The 24,045-nt window shown below is 38.9% G+C and overlaps 1 protein-coding gene across 12 annotated transcripts in view; it reads right to left on the reverse strand.

The window, feature by feature from the left end:
- MAGI2 (membrane associated guanylate kinase, WW and PDZ domain containing 2) overlaps positions 1–24,045 on the reverse strand; it is a 755,758-nt gene that overhangs the window by 132,542 nt on the left and 599,171 nt on the right. For 11 of the 12 annotated variants that reach the window (XM_027795434.2, XM_027795431.2, XM_027795430.2 and 8 more), the window contains 2 exons: positions 19,727–19,848; positions 18,084–18,266 (listed from right to left, as the gene is read on the reverse strand). In XM_027795434.2, coding sequence (XP_027651235.1) covers positions 18,084–18,266; positions 19,727–19,848 — 305 coding nt within the window. Of the gene's footprint in view, positions 1–18,083; positions 18,267–18,969; positions 19,096–19,726; positions 19,849–24,045 lie in introns of all 12 variants that reach the window. The other variant, XM_055808485.1, reaches the window with a different exon arrangement.

Here is a 24,045-nt window from a genome sequence, read left to right on the forward strand (position 1 = left end):
ACGGATGAGCATGCGTGCTGTGGGATACAGGAATGGAAGGAGCAGGAGGAATCTGGGATGTGAATGCCAGCAGCAGAGTGCTAGAGAAAGCGGAAAGGAAACTGCTGTGCACTGGGTGCTTTGTTCTTCCCTGTCTTTAAAAATATCCTAACTGGCTGCGTGCCTGAGAATCCTGTCTTGCTTCAGGCAGGCACAAAAACCCTAGAGTATATTGGTGAATCCTGCTACAAAAATTAATGCTTTAAAAATGGATGGCAATTTGTATTGGAACTGCTTTTGTTCTTTTTGCTTCTTATGACAGCTCCAGTACGAAATTATTAATTTTTCAGGCTTGCGTGCACACAATGCTCACATAAATGCCCCGCCAGAAAGCAATTTCCAGACAAAACCCACAGTAAGGTGTCAACTGTATATATGAGTGTTTTTTAGAAATACAGTGAAATGACAGCCATTCATTCCAATGGGGATTACAATCAGAAGAATTGTACCTAAGGTTAAACTAAAAAACCCAACAACTTTAGGTAGAAAAACGAAAGCAAGGCTCCTTGTCTATTTTAATTCTTTCTGCGTTTACTATAATCAAGAAGATACAAGTTCATTAAAAGAAACCAAAAATTTTCTTTATGAATCACTCAAACCAAATCTGGGGCTGCTGACACTAAAAAGAGAGACATCACTACAAATAATATTGTCCTACCAGCAAAGTTCAGCATGGCTGGGTGAATGAGTTTGGTGTTTGTTTGACTTGGTGTGTTTTGATTTCATGGATTTTACAACAGATATAGCAGGGAGAATGTGCACCTGTTCACAGGACTATAATTTGTAAAGTAGGACAAGCTTTTACAGTAACGGAAAACAATGTACTAAATGTTACAATTACAAAATATATTTATAATATTTTCCCCTAATTATACACTAATGAAATGTATATATTATGTTCCCAGCTAATATTTAGAGAATGAATCACAGCATTTTCAAACTGGCAGCTTTTCTCAGTAAGGAATCCCAAAATTGACAGATTTTACATACATAAAGATGAACCAATCAATCGATATATTTAATGTCTAGTGAACCTGGAATACTGTAAACTACTACTGAAACATTGTCCAGACTGGATCTTCAGGGTTAATAGATAAGCAGAATTATAGTTAAACACTGTAAAGAATCCATTTCTGAAAAGTTCTACCCTTATATTTTCATTGAGAATGAAACTATCCAGTCTTTTCACTATGACTCCAAAAATATGTATACTACTATCCCAGTGAAGGAACAGCACTACTAGCATTCCCATGGCAAGGAGTATTCCGATTGACTGGGGACAGTGAAGGAGGTTCACACAATGCAAAAGTCTGATACCGTGCTGTTAATGTCACTATAGCACAATTAGTAACACCTTTTCTATGAACGATTTAATATGCTAGGGATAACTAATATGACTGTTTCTCAATGTACTTATTTTTCATCCGATGAAGACCATAAAAAGAGAGGAATTTGGTATTTGCACTGATGACATCCATTTTCTTTCTCAGACTTCCAGGATTTATTGCAACGACCTGTGGATTAGAAGCTGAATATCACGAAGCACCTCTAGCAGAACTCATCTAACAGGTACTTTTGGAAAACAGAGGTATGCATATTTTCACACTTATCCATATAGCTTCAGCTAGCTTCAAAGACAGTACTGATTTAGAAAGTGAATCAGTGGTCCCTGTAGTCTGAACACTGAAGAGTGTTTTGGATTCTGAGGCAATCCTGAGTTTATGTAACAGCAAGCACAGATGATTGTCTGATGCAGTGTTGCTGATAACCAGAGGTGGCACATTTTCTTCCAGCTGTGTTCACTTGGGCTTGAAGGCACAGGACAGCTTTTACGCTGATGGAGCTCACACCATCTGCCTCTATGTCCAGCTTTAGGCTGTTGCTATCAGAAAGAGCTCCATAGCACCAGAAACCCCTCGAAGCCAGCCTAATGCAAGAGGGCTGGGAATAGTGGAACTGATAATGTCATTTAAGTGATGTGTAAAAAGAGGAAAAAGCAAATACTAGCAGCAATGGAAGGAGAAACATAATGGTGTGGAGAAAATGTAGGATAAATCCCTCTGGTATCGGTGCCTACTGTTCCACATGCTGGACAAGAAAGCTGAAAGGAATTTCTGTATTTGCACAGTCCTTGCATGTGAGTAGATAATCTTACAAAAAGCATGTTCCCCAAACCTATTAGTGTCTCTGTCCTGGCATGCAAAAAAGTGATACCATCATTAAAATGAGTAATGTCAAAGATGAGGTTTAGTCTTCTGCACCCACTGGGAAGAACTGTTTGCACATAGTAAACCTCCTCTGGAGTCCAGTCAGGTTCCACTTTGGATTATAACTGAATATCTTCCCAAGTTGGTTCTTACCCACTCTCTACATTTCTTCTACTGAAGCATTCTCCCCCTCTCCCCAACCATGAAAAGAAGTAGAACGAGTACTTGTCTGTATAGTTATTTTCATGTCGTTAAAGGGAATGTGCAAAAGCAAGACTGTTTAAGATGACTGATAATATATTCTTCTTCTTCACTTGCACAAACAGAATCCATTTGGGAAGGATGCTCTCGAGGCATAACAAAGATTTTGAATACCTAAGTAAGACCCAGATGTGCTCTGATACCAACAAGACGTGAAAGAGATTAAAAGCTGTTGCCATTAAAAGAAATTAGTTACGTGAGCATTCTGCAATTGCCTCAAATCCCTCACTCTCCTAAATTAAAAACCAGACGCGCTGCCTAATTCAAACAGAAAAATACGAGGTGTGCCTTCATCTAATGGCAAATTAATACTGTTGCATCAAGTTGACTGAAATATAAAGAGGTGAAAGAAAAAGGAATAAAAATTACATGAGCTTAATGTGATTTCTGTCTTTTCCAGCTAAATCGGGATTTAAAAGAACATCTAATTCCATCAGTGATAGCAATATAATAGTAAGGCTACAGTGCATGAGAAATTTAAATTACTCTGAAGGAATTGGTTTGATGTATAGCCTATCCCTAAAAACTGCGATTGCAAGGTGCAAACAGAGGTGACAAAAACGTCATGGTAGCCCATGTTATTTCTAAGATTTAGAAGAACTTGCTGCCATTGCAAGAAAAGAGTAAAAATCTTGCTGAAGGCTGTTGAAACAGATGCATGTTATACTGTACAAGGTTATTATGCATCACTGCTTGCCCACTGGACAGGGCTGCTCTCAGCCACGGGAAGGCTATCAGGCACTGTCTAAATACGCTGACTTTCCCCTTCCAGTCTTGACTCAAAGAGGGATTGTTTCAAGTCTCTTTTATGTTATCTATTATATACCCCGAGAGAAAACTTTCAAATTCAGGATATGACAGATTAAAGGTCTCCTATGTGCATTCAATGTGTTTGCATTGTGCAAACAGATTTTGATACAGTCTTTACTGAGATTACACTTTATATTTTATCCTTTGCTTTAGGGCCCTTGTTCCAGTCCCTCGTTTTTCCTGTACTTGGTCTGGCTCTTCCCCTCAGCTGCATTCCAGCTATGTGTGTGTATGAGAGAGAGAGAGGGGACCTGATGTTGATTTCTATCACCACTGTCACTCCTGCACTTAACTGGCAGAAGACCTAAATCAGGGAAAGCCTGGCTTTTCCGTCAACCCAAGAGCATGTTCAATACAAAATTCATAGTGGAAGAAAACTAGCTCCTAATTCTAACACACACATGCAAAGTGAAGTTAACATCTATATGTGGATATTTTTCTATGTGAGAAAGTCAAAATCCGTATCCCTGGGATCAGGCTGATCACTGTAAAAGTGACTGCTCCATGGCATGGAGCCCCTCAGTGATATACCTGTAAGAATATTTGATATGATGAAATAATATAATATTTCATCTACCTCCCCTAGTTCCTAGAAAGAACTGCATTTGTTTTCTGAAATGGACTGAATTTTATGGGTTATATATATATAAAAACGTATATATAGTGACACCCACACATATGTATTTTTACACAGAGATACACCTTCAGCACACCTACCCACAGACATACACATAGCAAACCGCTTCATCATCCACATTCAACATCTGCTATTCATATTATAACCAATGTTATATTACCATCTATTTAACAGTTTTAGATACATCCAGATACCTGCACGACATATAATATGCATATCTTTGTTTTATAATGGATTATCTCTAAAGATTGTGCTTAGAAAAAGTATTATATATTTGTAAGTGTGACACAGAACTGGATGACTTGGGTCAAACCCTGGGCTTTGGAAATTGTTGTAAAAAGACCTGGGGTGCTGTCACCTTGGGGAGTGCTGCTGCTACCGGTGTCACTGCTGGAGCACCAGTAACGCTGCACCACTATGTCTATGCCTCTACATACACTACAAACATGCATGTTGCTTTACAAGCTTTAAGAAAATTCTTATCACTAGGAGCTTTGGTAAATGGAAAGATAAGACACACCTGGTAAAAAAGAGGTTACACAAAGAATGTGTTTTCTGAGAATTTTTTTCTAGGTTGGGGTTGTCCAAGAAGAAATTACCAGTCTGTGGCAATTTGGCTCAAATAGTTAAATAAAAAACCCTCTAAAAAATAGAAACATTATGGTACAGTTTTTCACTGAATTTTCCTAAGCTCATATTCTTTTCAGTTTTGAACTTTTTTTATTTAAAAAAAAATGCCCACATTTTTTGAAAAATATTACTTCCAGTTGACTTTAAATTGCATATATTATGCTTAGGCAAAGCAGAATTCATTATTCTTGTAGCAAATGAAATGTTTAAAGTATCACAATCCTGCATTCAGAATGGACCAGACTATCGAAGGATAGTATTTACAACACTGTACAGTCTAAAATAAAAATCCATCAGCTCGGCACCTTGCATGGAGTAGCATTTCTGGCATGCACAATCGCTCAAGTGCAATTCTTATGATTAGCCCTATTTCCCAAAACAGTTCAGAACTGTTTTTTTCAATAAGTAGGAACTGCACTAGAAACACTTGAATCTCTTATATAATAGTGAACTGCATTTCCTTTTGATGCAATCAAGTTTGGCCTAAAAAATACACTCTGTCTGATATACAGAAAATAATTGGAATAAGACAAACTAAACAGATTGCTATAAACAATCTACCAAAAACCCAGAAAGCTTTTTTGAACTCCTCAGTAATGATGCTGCTCTTCTAACCTGTCTGGAAAACAACCAGAGGTAGAATGATAGTATTTTTAACTTCACCTGTCTATGTTAGAACGACGCCCCCCCCCAAATAAAGCAACCTCCTAAAACGATATAAAAAGTATACATGCAGAAATGTAGTAAAACTTTTGGTACCATGTGTAGCACAGCAGCATTGCATGAACTTCATGTGGATTTTTAGAGGAATCTATGCCCAAACCCACCTACTAATTAAACAAGGTTAAATACGTGGTTGATTTGTGGTGCCAGTGATGAGGTCTGATGGGAGGCAGTGTCTGTGCTGTGGCTGGATGCTTTCCTCACCAGTTGCCTGAGGACAACCTGCCTGAGCCCACCAGGCTGCCTTGTGGCACATGGAATTTTCTAGAGGTTGCTGTGGAAGAAAAGTCAGCCAGGTTCCAGTGAACAAGATGGGTCCTGAGAGCCCTGGCTGAGGCTCTGGCCAGTATCAGGGCAATAATTCTAGCAACATGATAAGAGACAGTGGTATGATTAATGCTGCCCTGCACATCTAGTACGTCTTCCATTCCCATACAATTGCAATGATGTTTCTATAAAACTATAACCTGTATCTCTCCATCACAAGACTTGAAAGCATTGTCAGGTTCCTATTACTACCTCAATTTCCTCTTTTTCCAGTTTCCCACCTCTTTCTGCTGCCTGCTTTCTCTGAATCACCCCAGCACGAAACCACCATTTTTTCCTGTGCTCTTTCAGTCCTTCACAGTGTTACAGGCACCCCCAGCTCAGCCCTGCCAGCTTCTGCAGAGCTGATGGGTTCACAGGATTCAAAGGGGTGATTTCAGGCCAGTAACCATCAGCCGCTGATAGCCCTTGCTTATTGAGACGTGTTATTTTGTGTACGTACAGGTGGAATAGAAAAGATCACGCATAACAGAGCAGCAGCATAACCCAGCATGTTTCATGACTCACTATTAGCTTATAAATAAATTTTCAAGGAACACACCTATCAAGGAAAGAAGTGTCCAATATTATCTGGCTTTTCCTCAGCAGTACCACAAGTGATGCTCAGTATGGCAAAGAAAGTTTCAGTAAATACTGCGTACAATGATGCTGATTTAAATGCAGAAGAAATTAGTTGAATATAAAGAAATTTAATTTACTTTCATTAGGAGCTGAAGAAGAAAGCAATACATCAAAAGGAGTGAAAGTGCCAGTGTTTAAAAGATCTATACTCACATCCCTGCTCTCAGACCTTTCTCGCAGAGCTCCTTTTCTTCTCTTCTTTAGTACCTTGCCCTCCCCTCTCCTGCCTCCTTCTACACACACACAACGCACATAAACACCCACTCTCCAGCCATCTCTGAGCGTAGCGTTACTGCATTTTCTCCTTCCCTCCCTGCAGAAGAAAAACAAATTGTCTCATCTTCAGCTACAGCAAATCCCAGTCCAGTCAGTTTTCTCCCAGTCCTGCATCCACCCTCTGGTGATGGGACCCTCCTCTCCCACCACCCCCGACCTGGTCACCCCCTGAGATGGATAGATGAGACCTGGCAAAACTCCTGAGCTTCAGTCACCAAGAATTTCTGCAGGTCCTGTACACGGCACTGCTCCCCTGTGGTACCTACTGAACAAGGAGATGAGCAGAAGCAAGTGGGTGCTGCCCAGGCAGCTGCTGCAGCATGCACGGCGCATAGGGTAGCAGCATTGCATCTCGAGCTCCACCTCTGTTCGCTGCCTCAGAACCAGTATGGCACTTGGGTGACTGCTGGAGAGGAGAAGACTTTTGTGGAGCAGAGAGAGAGAAGGCTGGATGAAACTTTCCAGGGGCTTCTCACATCGCATCAGAGTTAACTTCATGCCTGCCTACTGGTTTGCAAAGCACTCCTTATGTTATTGAGAAAATTTCATTATAGGTTTTTAAACAAACAAGCAATTTTTTAAAATGTCAGAATCATCAATTACGAAGAGGCTGCCGCATCAGTGCTGGGATAAACCTTGCTCTTCTTACAAAGGCTATGTGAACAGCTAAACAGGGTCATATGAGAGGTGATCTGTGCTAACATCCAGATTCTGGCAACAGGCAGTGAAAGATGCTTTAGAAGTGAACTGATAAGAAAATTGCCTGAAATGCCTCTGTAACCCCCATTAGTTAAAAGTTCACAAAGCTCCTGGAATATGATTTATATGCCTGGAAATGTTTCTTCACCTATAATGTAATTCTGGATTTTTTCACTTTATGCCATACATCAAATGAGAAACTCAGAGCCCTGACAAAAAAAAATGATGTACATGGGATTGAGCACAGATTTCTGTTTAAAAGTATATTGCACAATTGGACATACACAGTATTCGACCTAAATATCTTAAGCTGAGCTCCATTAAGCTTCTCTTAACTAACATTTGCAATTGTTATGATAGGAGTTGCTAAGGATAATAATTATTGGACTTCACAAAGTTCTAAAATGACTGTTTCTGGTTTTGGATGAGGAATTTCAGGTACAGAGATGTTAAATAATTTGTTCCAGTAAAATATTTGCTAACTGTCAAGAAAGTATTCCCATTCTAAATATACAACAGAAACTGTATCTTAAAAGCCATGACTTAATTTATTCTTAAATTTTCAAAGGGTTTAAAATTCACTTTAAATTTTAGCTTTAAAATTTGTTCTTAAATAATAGCTAAAGGCAAATCAAGAGTTGAATTTCTGAGCTATCAGATTTTAATACAGATACAGATTGCATTTGGTAGCACAAATGTGGAGGCAGAGGTGATTATGCATTTCTTAATCTATATGATTTTGAATAGAAAATGAAAAAATATTTGAAATTCAGCTAAATGTTTACTTTTTGTTTTGATAATCAAATGGTATAAAAAAGACCTATATGCCAAAACAACAAAATTAGAAGAAAATCAAAGGTGGCATGGCTAATGATATTAAAAAGTGCAGTTCTAGATTATTAATTTCATTAGTGCAATATGAAGTTCTCACTTCCCCTGTCATTGCTTTATATAGAAAGAAGCTCCCCCCCCTCCCAGATCATTCTTGTTAAGAAACAAGATGTCATTCTTTATGGAATGAAACAGTACATGAGAAGATGATGACTATTATTTCCAATGTATATTTTTGTCTGTTCATACAAATAGCCAAATCATGCGAGACAGATGTTAATTACATTTGATAGGAAAAAAGTTATTTCTGCAACTGCAGCATTTTTGGCAGACACTGAGTTCATAGCACACTGCTTACTCAACTGGCGATTTGCAAAACTTACAAAAGTTGTCCTAATAAATGTGAAGATTACGACAATATATTTATCATCTCCTGGCCTATTTTAAATATCCTAATAGCAGAATGTGCAGATTTTGTGTGACAGAGTTCAGGTTAAAGAATGAATTTATGGGCTTCCAAGACTTGTCATACACACTTTTTTTGTGTATGACAATATGAACAATAAAACGGGATAAATGTATTAGTATCTGATAGTAGAGAGAAAAAAATCATGTAACATTTCTTCTGCCTTTGTATTTTGCATAGTGCAATATGTATGACTATGTTTTAGTTATAGTATCCGTGTCTATGCCTTTGGCTTCTGTGGCCATATTTTCCATGGAGTCAGGCCTTGGATTAATAGCAATGTGAGGCTGCACATACCTGAATAGTTCATGTTCCAATTACTCTCTCTGCTTTTTCACCTTTACTCATATTTTACTTTTCTGTGTTTCTTGATTTCTCTATGATCTTATTCTCTGCTAAAGACACGGCACATCTGAGCACCAGATCTCCCATTTACTCTTGCTACAGAGAGCTAGACCGGTGGCTTAGGTTCTACAGAGCGTGTATGTCTTGTGTATATGGTTTGTGTTGCATTTGTCCATATGAGACAGGATTGTTTATATTATCATAGATTGCATCTGCATTACGCCCTCTCTTTCCAATTTCTTCACCTTTGGTTTCTGGGTTAAATAAAAACATAACTGCAGCGAAAATCTTGTCAAAGGTGAAACAGTCGGATAAAAAGACAGTAAGTGCTGTACATGTGGAATCTGGCATGGTTGGACACGCTCAGTCCTCAGCCATCTCTAATCAAACATGTTCAACTTTCTACAGCTGCTGCTGGAAGAGTTGTTTTAATGGCTTAACCTTTAGAATCAACTTACTAAATATAAGCAGACCTGCTTATATACTCTCGCTTGCTGAAGACTATGTGGCACACTTACATAACCCAGCACTTCACCTACTTACATGTTCAGTATTTTACTGTTTCAAGTAGGAACCACATATTATCATTCTTAGGACTGAGAAACATAGATCAAAATATAGTGTCAACAAATGTGAATTTCTTTCAAAATTAAATAAGTGCCATAAACCATGCATACCATGAGTTGTCTCCTGTGTGTAAATATGGATTTATCAAAGCAAAATGAAAGATTGCTGTTCTTTCCAGATTCCTGCTGCATTTCTGTGTATTATTTGGACTTAGAAAAAAGTCTTTTGAAGAACAGTCACTATCAGAAAGAAAACAAGTTACACATATTCAGTCCTAATATTGGAATGTACTTTATGGGCACCAATAACATCTGAATCAAAATACTATAAGCACTGGAGACAAAAATGAATTTATAATCACCAGTATATGGCTGAACTTAATCATCAGGCTTCCTATAATGTTGTTTGAATGGTTAAATGAGAGAAAATTAAGCTTATTAAGTTTAAAAAGGTTTTTGCCATTTCTTGTAAGTGTTCACAAAACCACAAGTGTGAGCTCTGAATTAGGCTAGGGAAAAAAAATATCCTTAACACTATCAGAAAAGATTTATTTTTACAGTAATGAATCAATCACTGCTTCCTGCAATAGATGACACAGAACAACGAAGAAGTCTATTTACACACTCCTCTTAAGGCACAGAAGGAGGAATGTTGTTGTTTAAGGCCTCTAATGTAATTTTGAACAGCCTCGGGCATTTGAGATGTTCATAAGGTATCACAGAGGACATACAAGAGACTGCTGCCTGGAAGGGCAGGGGGAGTCTATGTGGGATCTCTGGCATTTTTAATGCCACCAGACACCTAAGTTTATGCAACTGAATCGCACCCCAAATGCTGGCAGTCTCAGCTGTCTGCAGGAGGCAACCTCTTCCTCCCTACAGACACCACACTTGGGGATCTGTGTTCCTTAAAGTGATGTTTTGAACTGCCTTGAATTAAGGTACTAAGCCTAAAGCTTCAGACAGAAGGTTCCTAAAATTTCTAAATGATGGCAAACTTTAGGGCTAAAAACCAGGATATGGAGTCAGAGACCACTGAGTCCTGTTTGGATGAGTAACCAGAATCATCTCATGGAGTGAGACAGCATGTGAGGTGAAGACAGGAAGTTCCTACAAATTTTTTTCTAATTATTCCTGTGATTTAAAGAACATATATTTTCAGAGCATTTTTAAATCCAAGTTAGATGCTCTGCTGTAATTGCTCTTGCTGTTTGTAGAAATAATTTTAATTGAAGACTTCAAGGGAATAGCCCAATGACAGGGCTAAAAAGAATCAATAACTCGCTTCATACCTCCAGGAATGTTTATGCAAAGTGGAATGGTTTTAATAGGAAAGATTTGTATGCAGTTCTTGATGAATGCTCAGTAGCTTCATGGATAGGCAACATGGACTCAAGCTCTAATGCCGTATCAGGCAGAACAGATAGTGACATATGGATTTTCTGCACCTCAGGGAGAACATAAGGCTATTGAACATCACACCAGCCAACCAAAGAAATCTGACAAGATGCACACAAAGACCTCAGATGCAGACAGTAACAGCATGTGGTATACAAAATATAGAGACATTTTTTTCAGTGTAGGCTCATATCTGTGCTGGTTATCATTCAATGAGGATCTAATAATCCAGCAAGTACCAAAAGAATAAAAATATGAGGAAAACACTAGAGCAGGAACCTCACGGAGATTAGAATTCAGTAACTTTGTGACAGAAGCGGACACTCTTCTCAGGTCTTTGGTTGACATAAGAAATTTATAAATGTTACTGTGACTACTGTAGCGAGTTCATTTTATACGAAAGCAAGAAAAACACAAAATATAATGGAAAACTAATGTTAGAAAAAAATAGCATGAGTACTAAAAATTTCTAGCAACCTAAGTACTATCTTCCGGTCTATTTACATGCAGAGTTCAATGAATTATCTACTTTAAAATATGAAAGAAAGGGGGATTGAAAGAGAATATCTTTCTGCTACAAGTTCTTCATTGCTATTAATACTCTTAAAATGCAAATATTATTTTTACTGTCACCATCACGCACTCAAAACCACAAGTCACATCCCTTCCCCCAGCTAAAGTGAGCCTCAATACATGATATCAAATAAATAGTGAAACTGGCATTTTTTTTCTTTGCTTTCTGTTTGAAACATTTTAAATATAATATTGGTTGTACTTCAGAGCTTTCCTCTGCAACTAAGGCAATAGAAACTTTTACTTGTCAAATTTAAACTAAGACTCACATTTAGTCACCTTTAAAAAAAATAAAGAGTTGCACTTTAAAGAATTACAGTTACATAGAGATTCAGGATAAAACTGTGAGGACGAGCACAGGACTGCATCAGTCTACCTTGGGAAGATTCTCAAAAGTCAAGGTTAATTTTATCCATGCATCTCTTGAAGAGTTTTGGCATTAGTTATATGACATATGCAAGCTTTTATAGTGAGAAATATAAAGTGGATTGAATAGAGTAGGGTGCTGTGTACTGCACAAATGAAAAAAAAATGACGTGCAGCCCCTGGATGTCCATTTGTCTCAGCTATGAACTAGCAGGGCATCTGTTAGCTCCATCCTGATGCAGAGTGTTAAAGACCACAGCATTAACATTGCAGTTCCAGTCTCAATGCTCTCTGTCTCTTCTCCTTGAAAAGCCAAATTGTGAAACGTGGGCATACTGGCTTTAGAAAACCAGGATGAGGTTTTACTGAACAGTTACTCCTGGTTTGGCTCACGAAAATGTAACCACTATCACTGGTGAAAGGAACTCTAGGTGTTGTGGCTGAACAGAGAACACAATGATTTCAGTTGTACACGATGCAAATACACTGTTTCTGCTGCATTTTGCACCGTTACTGTGCAGCTGCCTCTGCTGGAGGATTTTCCTTCTCTTAACTCCATGGGATTAATAGCAACATCTGAAGACAGAGATACTTAGCTAGCCTTAGCTAGACTGAAACGGGGAGAAAAAGGCCACTGCTGGTTCAGATGAAACATCCTAGCTTCCAAACAAAGCCAAGGTGCAAAGGGAAGCTGATAACACAGGCTGGTTTTATGTATGCTGCTCTGCTCTCACAGACCTGCCACAAGCTTGCAGCTACAAGACTGACACTTGATGAGGTCTTTGTAGATATGAGAAGAGTGTTTTAGCCTGGAGATGCATAAGGATAATGAAAAGATACTCCTTCTTCAGCAGTCCAGTGAGTAGCACAATGTCTCATGTTCCTAATGCCATGCCTTAATTGTGGGAGGCCAGTCTTCCTGGTGCCACGGGATGAGGCGGTGTCAAGCAGGTGAGCTAACTACATTTCAGCCAGCTGCTGGTATTGTGGAAATGAAGTCCTGCACATGTGTGTGGCAAGCTCTTCACTGAGCTCCTGGTCAGTGAGCCTCTTGAGATGACAACTGTGGTAAACAGTTGGCTACCAGGGGGAGGGAATATTGTCAAGGCGAATATTGTCAGATAGATCTTGACATTCCCAGATGACTGCCAAAACATTTTTTAATTTTTTAATGTATTTACTTCTCTGAATTGAAGGCATCCTTTGTGCATATATAGTTCACCTTTTCTGGTGTTGCTGAAACTGGACAGCTTGCATCTCATCTGATCTGACATTAGGTGAGATCTGAACTGACAACGGACAAACAGGGAACAGAACTAAGGATCTGTTTGAACTTGTAAAAATGCATCCTTTTGCATATGTCCCCAATTCCTTCTACCTTAAGTCCTCTACTTTTTAAAGTTGCTGTGAGATATTAGCCTTCATGTGCAAAAATATGCATGAATAGTGGCTAGATAATTATTCCCCAAGCTTCATGTCACTGTAGGGCAAACCACCTGATAATGGCTTTAGTTTTGCTCTTATTCAAGTGAATAACAAAATTTATAACTTTGTAGATCAACAAGTGTGCAGTCCCTCCAATTTGCTTACATTTAGAGTAACCTCAGCTTCTTGAAAAATTCATCAGGTATAGAAGATTGTTATGGGCATTGATGCTATGCCCACAAATAGCAGCAATGCCACATGTCGGTACTTCCAGGATTTCTAACAGCTGGCTTGGACTGTTTGGAGATCTCTCAGGGGCAGTAGAAATTCTGAGTGGTAGATGTGGGACTGATCTCTAGCCTCTAAATCTCTAGTATTTAGGCTTCATCCTGAAACAGTCATCTAAAAGTGGTAGATGTCTAGTCATATGGTAGGTGTAGACATCTGCCTTGTAGACACCTATACCTGTTAGCTGAACCTTACCTTACATTTATAATTTTTTATCTCTAAAATAGATTTAACTATTAAAGTGAAGCTTCTGTTCCTGAGAGAACAGCATCTAAAAAAGGCCAACTCTGCATTGTTTACAGGTGATCTGGCACCTTGGAGCTGGCCAAATGTATGCTTGGCTGATGAAATCAAAGAACATATTTCCCATTTCTTGATTCACACTGTTGAGATATGACAATTCATCACAGATGTACATACGTTTCGGGAAAATTCAACCTGCAATGATTCTAGCTATTCATCAGTCAGAAGGGTCATCAATAGATGCAATTAACCACTTATGCACTGTGTCTTTGAGCTGTTTCCTGGAAAATTTCACCAAAGGAACTGCAACTTGCCAAAATGCGCAGGTGAGAATCTTTCTCGAGCTTGATTACGTGGGAATGTTTCAGTTTATCTAGTCCACTGAATAACCTTGAAAATTGTAGGGAAATTTTTGTCTTTGCAGCTTGAGCTTTTATCTGACTCAGCCGCAGGCTTAAATCTTTGTTTGCCTTACAACAGCAGTCATTCAGAATCACTCGCTGTATAAAAATCTTTTCATGTAGATGTAGTCTTTTACCAGTGATGTTCACTCAGCATTTTAATGGGATACAGGGGCCTCTTAAACGGAGACAGTTTTCCGTTGGCAGAGTGAGGTTTCAGACAAGACAGAGCAATGTAACTTCTCAGGAAAGAATGTGGTATCAGCTCCTAGGCTGTCCTGAGGTAGGCAGAGACTGCTATGGAGTGTAATGTTCATATCCAGCAGCTTGATTGAGCTCCAAATGCTGAAACATGTCCTAGAAAGGCATTTGCAGTATTATTAACAGCCATTAGCTCACAGACGCTAGATTTACGTGAGGGCATAATAACCCTTAGGAATTCTGAAACATCTGGCAAATGGGATCAGGAATGTAACTTTGGCTGTTTTTGACTCATTCAATGAGATGTGGGTCCTCTGAGTCTGCTTGTGAGGTTTGTTGTGGGTCTGGGACAATTACAGCTATCTCTTAGTGCCCAGCACTGGGCACTGAGCGGTGGTGTTGGATCACCAGGACCTCAGATATCTCTTGTTGCATCTCAGTGCACTCAGTTTGCCTCACTGCTTCAATTGCTTCATAGTATCACAGCAATGCCAAGTCATTGTCAGGAAGCTGCTTTCATGTTCCAGGGGATGAAATCCAAAATTGTTTCATTCTGAAACTGGCTTGTAAAATCACTGTAGTGTGATCGTGTCAAAGGGTGACAACAACATCTTACACAGATTCACTCTTCTCTTGGAATACCATTTGTATCTGACCCCTACATGAGATTTTAGGTGGAGAAGTAAACCAAAATTACAGTATTAGTTTTCTATGAGCTTGTTTCTTTAACAATTAGGATAAAGTACAGTATTGGCGTTTTCAGCCTGTGGCCAGGATCAGCTAAGATTAAATAGATGGAGCCTTTTCTTCCTTTTTTCCCCATATCTGATGCACGTCTGAAACACTAGGACTTTGTTTACCACTTGGCCAAAAACAAGTATCGGCCTTGCAAGGGAAAGGCTCCAGAGATGTATTACAGCTGGGAGCACCAGCACCTGTGGTTATTCCTTACACCCAAGTTACCTCAGTTATAGCACCATTGTCCTCAAGGTTTCTACTGTGATGCCCTACTGCCACAATATGATATTCTGGTAATTTATCAAAGCCTTCTATAACTGTGATCATAGCTACAGTGCACATAAATTGTACAGTAACATGACATGACATGCAGTTCATGTCAAAAGAACAAATAAAATTATTTTCAAATCTCTATTCATCATCCAGTAATGCCTACCTAACAAACAAAGGTACATATCTAATTCCAAACAGTTTTAAAACATAAGTTTAAAAGTTTTATGAACAAAATCTTATTGATGGAACCTGGGAGGTTTTCATATCTCCAGCTGATAAGACTGTAAAATGGCTGAATAGGGAGAGAAAATTCTACTTCAGGAAGTGTAAAAAGGATTGGATATCAGGAAATACAAGCACTTTGTGGAACAGTGCTTTTATAAATACTCTGACCTTAAATATCTTCTTTCAGTTTACCATTATCATATTTAGAAAATCACTTCAAATATTCATAGAAACCATGTTAGACGCCACAATCATTAGCCTGAGATCCTCCAATTACTTTACATCAGAACTCTGTCGCTCTTCTCGAAAATGAAGACATTTGAGGCCAGAATTTATTCTGAGATGTAATTTTGTATATATCAGGCTCACATAATTATAGAGTGATTATATATTTGAATGTACATTTCTGTCTTGCATTCTTAATATAGTTGAATTAATTACCTCAGAAAAAAATCAATGTTATTTCTATGCATTTTAAAGCACCTTTTTCCTATATATTCTCATCAAAATCCATGACTAAAATAATCACCATCAATAGTATTCAATTTCAACATCGAAATTTTATTAAGTTGCAGGACACTCTTTTCTAGAGAAAAGAACTCCAAATGAACAAGTTCACTAGCACCCAGCCCATGCTTCAGATGGATAAGCAAGTAACCATTTTGAGTCCTGGATCTGAGAATGCTAAACAATGACAAACAATGAAAATCTCTCATGCCGTGTATTAGGTAATATGAAAATACTGGGGAAAATGAAGTTCATGTTACTAGAATATCCTGAACTTCAGGCAGCCTGTTGTATCCTTCATTCGCTTAATCAGCTAATTTAATTTTGCCTTTGGGAACCAAACTGCATTAAGTTAAAATGGCAACAAGAATTGAGAATTAAAAAGCTGTTAGACTAATTTTTTTATAAAACCAATGCCAACAATCTATATTCTATTTATTTCTTACATTTTGCTTCTTTATATAAATCACCTTTTATCTATTTGGCATCAGAAACATCGTGCCACCTGTAATGTAAGGCTTGAGGCAAACTGAGTGTTTTTTTAAATAACCTTCATACTTCCTTCTTGCAAAGTCCTGGAGAGTCCTACAGAATAAACTAAAGATCAGGGTGATTTATCCCAACAGATGATAGTCCAGATCATTCCTTTATTACAACAAAAGAAGGATGAAAGGGAATTTCCAGAAGAATCACCTGGGACTGTTCCATCCACATTATTTGTGCCTGTGTGTGTTTATGTGTCTGCCCCCTGTACTGTAACACACTAAAAGGATCCTGCTCTGCTGCTGTGGTCCATCTGCAGAGATCTGTCACAGGCTAGGAAATTCTCTTTATCCTCACAATGACTCTGGACACCGTGAACTCAGTTTTCTGCAGAGGCAACATAAATCCCAAACTAGTATTTCTTTTATAAAGTCTTGGTAAGAAATGGAAGAAATATCATGCACATGTCCCAGTACCCATGTGCAGCCTGACTATTCTCTGAGGAACAAGGACTGCGGGGGAAGGACAGTACACAGCGATGGGGCTGCACCAACAGGACTACAGTCACTGGTTACCAGTTGCACCGGTGGAAATCCCAACTTGATCTAAAGAACAAAAATTTTCACAGTGACAGTGGTTAAGTATTGGGACAGGAGCTGACAGAAGCTGTGGGTTCTCCATCCTATAAAATCTTCTGTAGCCCCATGGATGAAGCTCTGAGAAAACTGATCCAGCCACAAATTTAGCCCTGCATTGAGCAGGAGGTTAGTGACTGGAGATTGCTGCCAACTTAAATGGTTTGATTGTTCTCTGCTTGTCTTCTCCTACAGGAGATGACAGCTGGCTTGGAAACTGAGTTCATCTTTCTCCAAAAATATTTCATCCATACATAGACCTGACATGACCCTGCAAACCCTTAAGACAGTGGTTTGCAATCTTTATCAGTCTGTGGATATGAAAATATTTCCAGTGACAGTCCAGATCATGGAAGCAGCTTTAAATCTCTTCAGAGGAAGTTTGTTTTATTTAGTTAGTTTTCACAGATGCCTATGGTCCATATGCCACACTGAAAATTTTTGCTTTGATGGTTCCAATGAGAACAATGTTGGATCAGATTTGGCTTTGATTATTCTGCAAAAACATCCTTTCTAAAGAAATAAATTTGCACTTAGTAATCTGTGCACTCTCTGCCTGTCTCTTGTCTTTCCATGCACAGACCGCCCTTGAGTAAACTGCCTGTAAACCAAGGAACACCAGATCCCATCTTTATGGAAAGAATGCAGAGATCTTTTCTTTCTTAAAATATTGTGAAATGGGAAAAATTAGCTACTTGGCATTATTAGTAAGGAAAATTAGAAGCAAGTTTTATCTCAGAAGCTTATATTTTCTTACAGAGCAGCTGTTTACACATTAACACAGAAAGTTGTATGGAACAATATACACATTCACAGAAAGAGTGAGACTCAGAAATCTATGTCTCACTCTACATCTCAGATAAAAAGACAGAGGAATCATCTTAATTACCTGTTTCCATTTTCCCATCTTGTGCTGCAGGCCCATCAGGAATTACACTCTTCACCTGAAGAAACTCATCCGGCTCATCCCCACCAATGATGGTAAATCCAAAACCCATGTTGCTTTTCTTAAGAGTTGTGCTGAGGAAAGTCCCCTTCAGCTGTGATGCATCACGGGTGAAGAGTGGTTTTTCTACATCAGTCAACACAAACAAGAAAGACAAAAGTTCTGATCTAGTCACCACACAGGGGGGACAGCAGATAAGGTTACTGGCTGACAGCAGGTGACAGCATATGAAAACCAAGGAAATAAAGAGTGCAGGCATTCCAGGAAAAAAAATATTTGTGAGTCCTTGTATTAATACAAAGCTTAAAATGTATTTCTTATCTATGGCAGATCAGCCGTAAGTACACAGTTATAAATATTCTTTCATATTAGAAATACATTTAGAAGTGGATCTCGTGTATCTAAAATAATTACAACCGTAAAATGATCTGTGAGGTAATTTTAAAACTTCTTTCCTAACCTTTAAATCCAGCTTTGATTGCCAAGTAATACATTCTCCGTAATTTCCCTCGCAATTGCAATAAGGAAAATATCCCTGGAATATCTTATTCCATTTGTTAACAAGCAGTCTAAATATTAGGTGAGTTTTTCTCTCCAAACACGTGGGGTTTTGGCATCCAACAAGTGACACACACAACCGCTGTGCAAGCACCGTGTCCCCTCTCCGCGTGCCTGGGTGTGCAGTGTGCGTGGTGGGGGCTCCCCATGCCTCTCGTCCATGCTGTGCTTGGTGAGGAAGGGTGGGAGGAAGGTGCGAAGGTTGTGACTCCGACTGCTCTTGCTACGCCCGCAGCGGCGGGGCTGGGCTGGCCGGCAGCGCAGGACATACCGTGCAGCCTGCGCGTCCCGGCGAGGTCGCACTGGCACTGGGACAGGTCATTCGCGCTGCGGGACCTCTTGGGAGCAGGGTGCAGGTGGGCAAATTTAGGCCTAGGTAAGGTTGATGAGGAGCTTTCTACTGTTACAAAGGAGAACAAGCCTCATTCTCTGGGTATAACCTTATGTTAAAGTTTATTTGTCTCTACCAATACTGTTTGCTGCTTATACAGCTCAGTTTAAGCGCATTAATTTTTACGTTACCAAGAGGCTGCATTCTTGTGAACTCCTATAACACAGTGCTTGAGGCTTTTAACTTAATTGATGCTTGCTAGATGAGCTAGCTTAGAAACATACCAAACATCCGTTAACGGTAATTTAGAGAAAGTACAATTAATTATTTCAGTGTTGCCAACCTCGGGTGCTCAAAAGAGAGTTGTACATTCCCAAAAATAGAATTTATGATTTTATTTAGAAAATTACTTTGGGGCTCTTATTGCGCTTACTGTTTCTCAGCTTTTAGGAAACACTAGGGTCAACTTTTCTGTCTCTTCTCTGTGCCTCTGAAGGTTAAAGTATTTTAGGTGGCTCACGAGTCCCGCAACTCTGGGAACTCACATATTTAGGGGAGAAAAATGCTAGGAGACAGGTGATAACACTGTGAGCATTGGCAACACCACTCTTTAATCAGACTACGACAAAATCATCGTCACATCAACAGGAGAGCAGGATCTTTCATCTTAACTAAGATAGGTGACACGGTACTGTACCTCGGAAACCTTGGGCCTGCATAGGCTTTGTTCCAAGTTCTGCGTTGGGCATGTTATGCTGCTGTAGCTTCCTTTTTGCTTCTAGGACAGGGTTTTCAAATTGTGTTCTTCTATTTATGTGGCTGGAAAAAATTTGGTTTTGATTAAAAACTGGGTTCAGTTGGGGAAAATGATCATTTTCACAGTAGGATGCTGTATGTGACTTAGGTGTGTGTGGTTAGAGAGTGAAACCGTTATGAATCCCCAATGAGCCTGAGCGTGTCCCTTACACACCACCCAATTCTGTTGGGGCTGGGAAATGCACAATCCAGCGCACTGCATAATGAACAGCGCTGAAAAGTGTTCTGTCATTTCAATATGCTGAACTCTGCTACAGACAAATGGTTTTGATCTACGGGACTACATATTAAACAGCAGTACTGCTGAAGCATCTATAATTACAGTTTTTCATTTTTTTTGCACAAGCATTGTTCTGTGCATGATTCAAAGGATCTGAACCAGTTTTGTGCATTATTATCGATTAGTTGTAAGTGAAATTACTTCATCACTTACAGAAAAGGTAAACCCTAGAATACAGAGTGCTTTTATGATCACAGCTTAGAAATAAATGTAACACAGGAAATAAACTGAAGATGATTTTTTTTAATTCTATGGTATGTATCTGCTCAGCTATACAGAAAAATTGGATGTTGCAGAAACTAAGTCTGATGGTAGATCAGAACTGCGTAGATAAATATATGAAATATAAGAAAAGTTAATGTACACTTTTTTCCATGATGTTTTACATTTCCCACAACAGGTCAGTAAGCACATCTCCATCATGACACCACTAATTTTCTGTATTGTGTTTAGAACAACGATCTTAACTACACACTCTTATCATATCCTTGAATTTAATTCTTTACTTTAAGGCATACATTTTATCAATCAATGAGTAATCCTACAATCCTGTCCTGTGAGATGTTTCACATATTTTCTGAAGAAGGCAAAACAATTTAGTAGGCTGTATTAAACAACTCCACAAGCTAGGATCACAGTAGGATCACAAGGGAGAAAAAAGGCTTGTGCTGCAAGCATTGTTCTGGGGAAATAAATACGTATGTACAGAAGAGCAGGTTTTTAGACATGTCATTCGTTATTTGTTCTCACTGAGCTACTACATATTGAGTTCTGAAAATCCAATCCCAATCTTAGGCTTTAAGTCCATGAACAGGTGACCTGGGAACTTCTGGAACTATGAGATCCTAAAAAGGGTCGAACACCTTCAGTTTATATTTAAATGACGTTTTATGCCACATTAAGCACTTTTCAGGTCCCTTGGGATTCAGATTCTACCACTGGTTCAAAGTAAGTAAGTGGAATTGCCATTAAGAAGTGAGGTAGAGGAAAGGCAGCAAGTCCTATAGGAGTGCAATATACCAGGAAAACCAGGATTTAGCAGCCAGAGCTAATGAAAGTAAAAGATTTCCAGTCATGTGAAAGAGTATTTGATTTAATGAAATGAAGTAAATGTGATAGATCCTGGAGCTGCTACTTTGTTAATATGGCTATAACTCATTCAAGTGGCTGCTAACTTGCTCTTGTACTCCAAAATTTTGATTAATAGTTTTCTTGTAAATTTTAATCTATGTTGCAGACAAAGAAAGTCCCTTTTGTTTCTTTCCTTCTTTAAGACAGGCTGTTTAAGATTGTAGGCTTTCCTTTCCTAGACTTTTGCTTTCTAGTTAGACCATGCTGTAGTTGTCAGAGTCTTCAGCACCTTAGTATACTGCAACCCTGGAAACCTATGATGGAACCACAGAATCACAGAGTGGTTTGGGTTGGAAGGGACCTTAAAGCTCATCTAGTTCCAACCCCCCTGCCACTAGACCAGGTTGCTCAAAGCCACATGCAACCTGTCCTTGAACGCTTCCAGGGATGGGGCATCCACAGCTTCTCTGGGCAACCCGTTGCCAGTGCCTCACCACCCTCACAGTAAAGAATGTCTTCCTTGTATCTAATCTAAATCTATGGTTTTTTCAGTTTAAAACCATTACCCCTTCTCCTATCACTACAGGCCCTAAAAAGCCTGTCCTCATCTTATAAGCCCTCTTCAGGTACTGAAAGGTTGCTATGAGGTCACCCCAGAACCTTCTCCAGGCTGAAGAACCCCAACTCTCTCAGCCTGTCTCCATAGGAGAGGTGCTTCAGCCCTCTGATCATATTTATGGTCCTCCTCTGGACTCATTCCAACAGGTCCATGACGGAAGGGAGACAAACTTCACCAGTTAAAAATGGAGAAAGACAAGACTTACATGCATTATGAACTACTAACATAAGCATGAAAAAGGTAATTTTCATGCTACCAGCTGTCATGTCATGTATTTCAATAGTGTAAAGGAAATACTACTTTTGCCATTACACAAGGCAGATGAAACATCATGTGAAATACTACATAAAGTTCTGATCACACATGACCAAATAAAATGAATCCATAGAAAAGGTTTTACAGGAAGATGGGTGAAAGAAAGAGTCTTCTATGATAGAAGACCAAAGGAGTGTTAGCTTTTTATTCAAGCAGAATTAATTCTGATATTTAATTGCATTCTTTGAATACATTTGAAAATAAATGCTAGAAAGTATTAAAGACACCAGGATTTCAGACTTGATATCTGTAGGCTTCTTACAAGCAGAAGTGTGAAATTATGAAACAGCTTTCAAAAGCAGATATGCTGTAAAATATCTAACTTGTTTTATGTTAGTATTTGATAATGTTAAAAACAGGGTTGCTACACAGTGGGTTGGGTTAGTTGCTTCAAAATAGGAATCATGTCTTATTTTAGAGGCTCTGAAGTATCGTGCCCTGGTCTCCAGCTGCCCTTCCAGAAGGGCATGGGTTTCCCATAGCTTTTGTGCCATATTACACAGATGTAACGGATTCCAGGATCACACATTTAGGACCTTGAACTACGCTCAGTGTCATGCTGTAATTGCAGGGCACATCTGAGTGCTGCAGCAGACCTCTTGCAGACCTAAGTTACAACTTATACGTGGTTCTGTGATATAAAAAAAGATGGGATTTTAGCTAATATAGGATGTGTCCATGGCTTAAGGAACATCAGTTCCTGGGTTATTGACATCACATCTAGAATCAGTTATCCACCGTCTCTCTGCAGTTTCTAGGCAGTTGAAGTTGTGGTTTAGTCCATTTACACAGAAATGTCTTCAGTAATGGTTATCTTGAAAATTACCTTTTTCTCCTAGCAGATCAGACAGAAAGACTAGCAGAGATACTTGAAGCACCTCAAGTTGTTGCTGCAACCTTAAAAATTCTTAGCTCAAATTTATTCCCATATTCTGAATGTTTTAAGGTAGTGTGCAGTCTCAAAAGCACAATGTGAGAATTCCAACAAATTCAAACTGCATTAAATACTGTGTTCAAGTGGAGTCAAAGAAAAGAGAATTATACTGATAATCAGTCATTTTTATCAGTCAGTAACACTGGATTTATATTCCTAGACTGATGAGACATGAAACACCTCCCTTTCATGCAGTTTTAAGTCCTATGCAGCTTCATGGCTAAATCAGAAAAATTGCTACTGGTGAGTTTACCTGAGAAAGAAGTTATTAAGCTAAGTAGTTCCCTTGAAAGGACATTCTAGCCTTTCATCTAGCTACTTCAACTGCATACAAAATAGATATTACTGACCTAAGTCTTAATAAGACAAGCCAAATGCGAGTTTTAGAGATGGTTACAAATAAGTGCTTTGGCGGTTAAAATAGATTTTGGATGTGATCCAAAAATGTATTGCTCATTGGACATAGTATCTAATTCAGTGAGCATTTCTATCTTCACTTTTCTTCCTTTATTTTATACAATACATATTAAATTCAAAAACCTAGTCCAAAGAGGAAAATCCAAATAATTTCTCCTAGTGTCATTGTGGCTGTACAGAAAAATCACACTGCCTTTTGTTTGCTTTATAGTCCTATGAACCTGAATTTCCCTCTGCAGAGAAGAAAGGGTAGTTGGTGCTTGTTGCTGTCCCGTGAGCTCACTGTATGCTACCTGGGGACAACCCCTCAGTGGTAGGATTTGATTTGGGGCTGCATTTAGCTGTGAAGTTGAAATACTGACTCTTGTGTTATGAGCAGGTACTGTCACCAACAGCCAGCCTATGAAACAGAGGCACCATTCTGCCATCTCACCAGTGAACAGGGGCCAGGCTAAGGTGTTTCTGTGACGGAGTTTCATGTTAGATGTGCTTAAGACAACCAAAACTCATTCTTCACAGATTTATGGGTAGTAAAACCTAGTATGCAAATTTTAGTTGATAGCC

This window comes from Falco peregrinus, chromosome 6 (genome assembly GCF_023634155.1).
Source record: "Falco peregrinus isolate bFalPer1 chromosome 6, bFalPer1.pri, whole genome shotgun sequence".
In the NCBI taxonomy this organism is placed as follows: domain Eukaryota; kingdom Metazoa; phylum Chordata; class Aves; order Falconiformes; family Falconidae; genus Falco; species Falco peregrinus.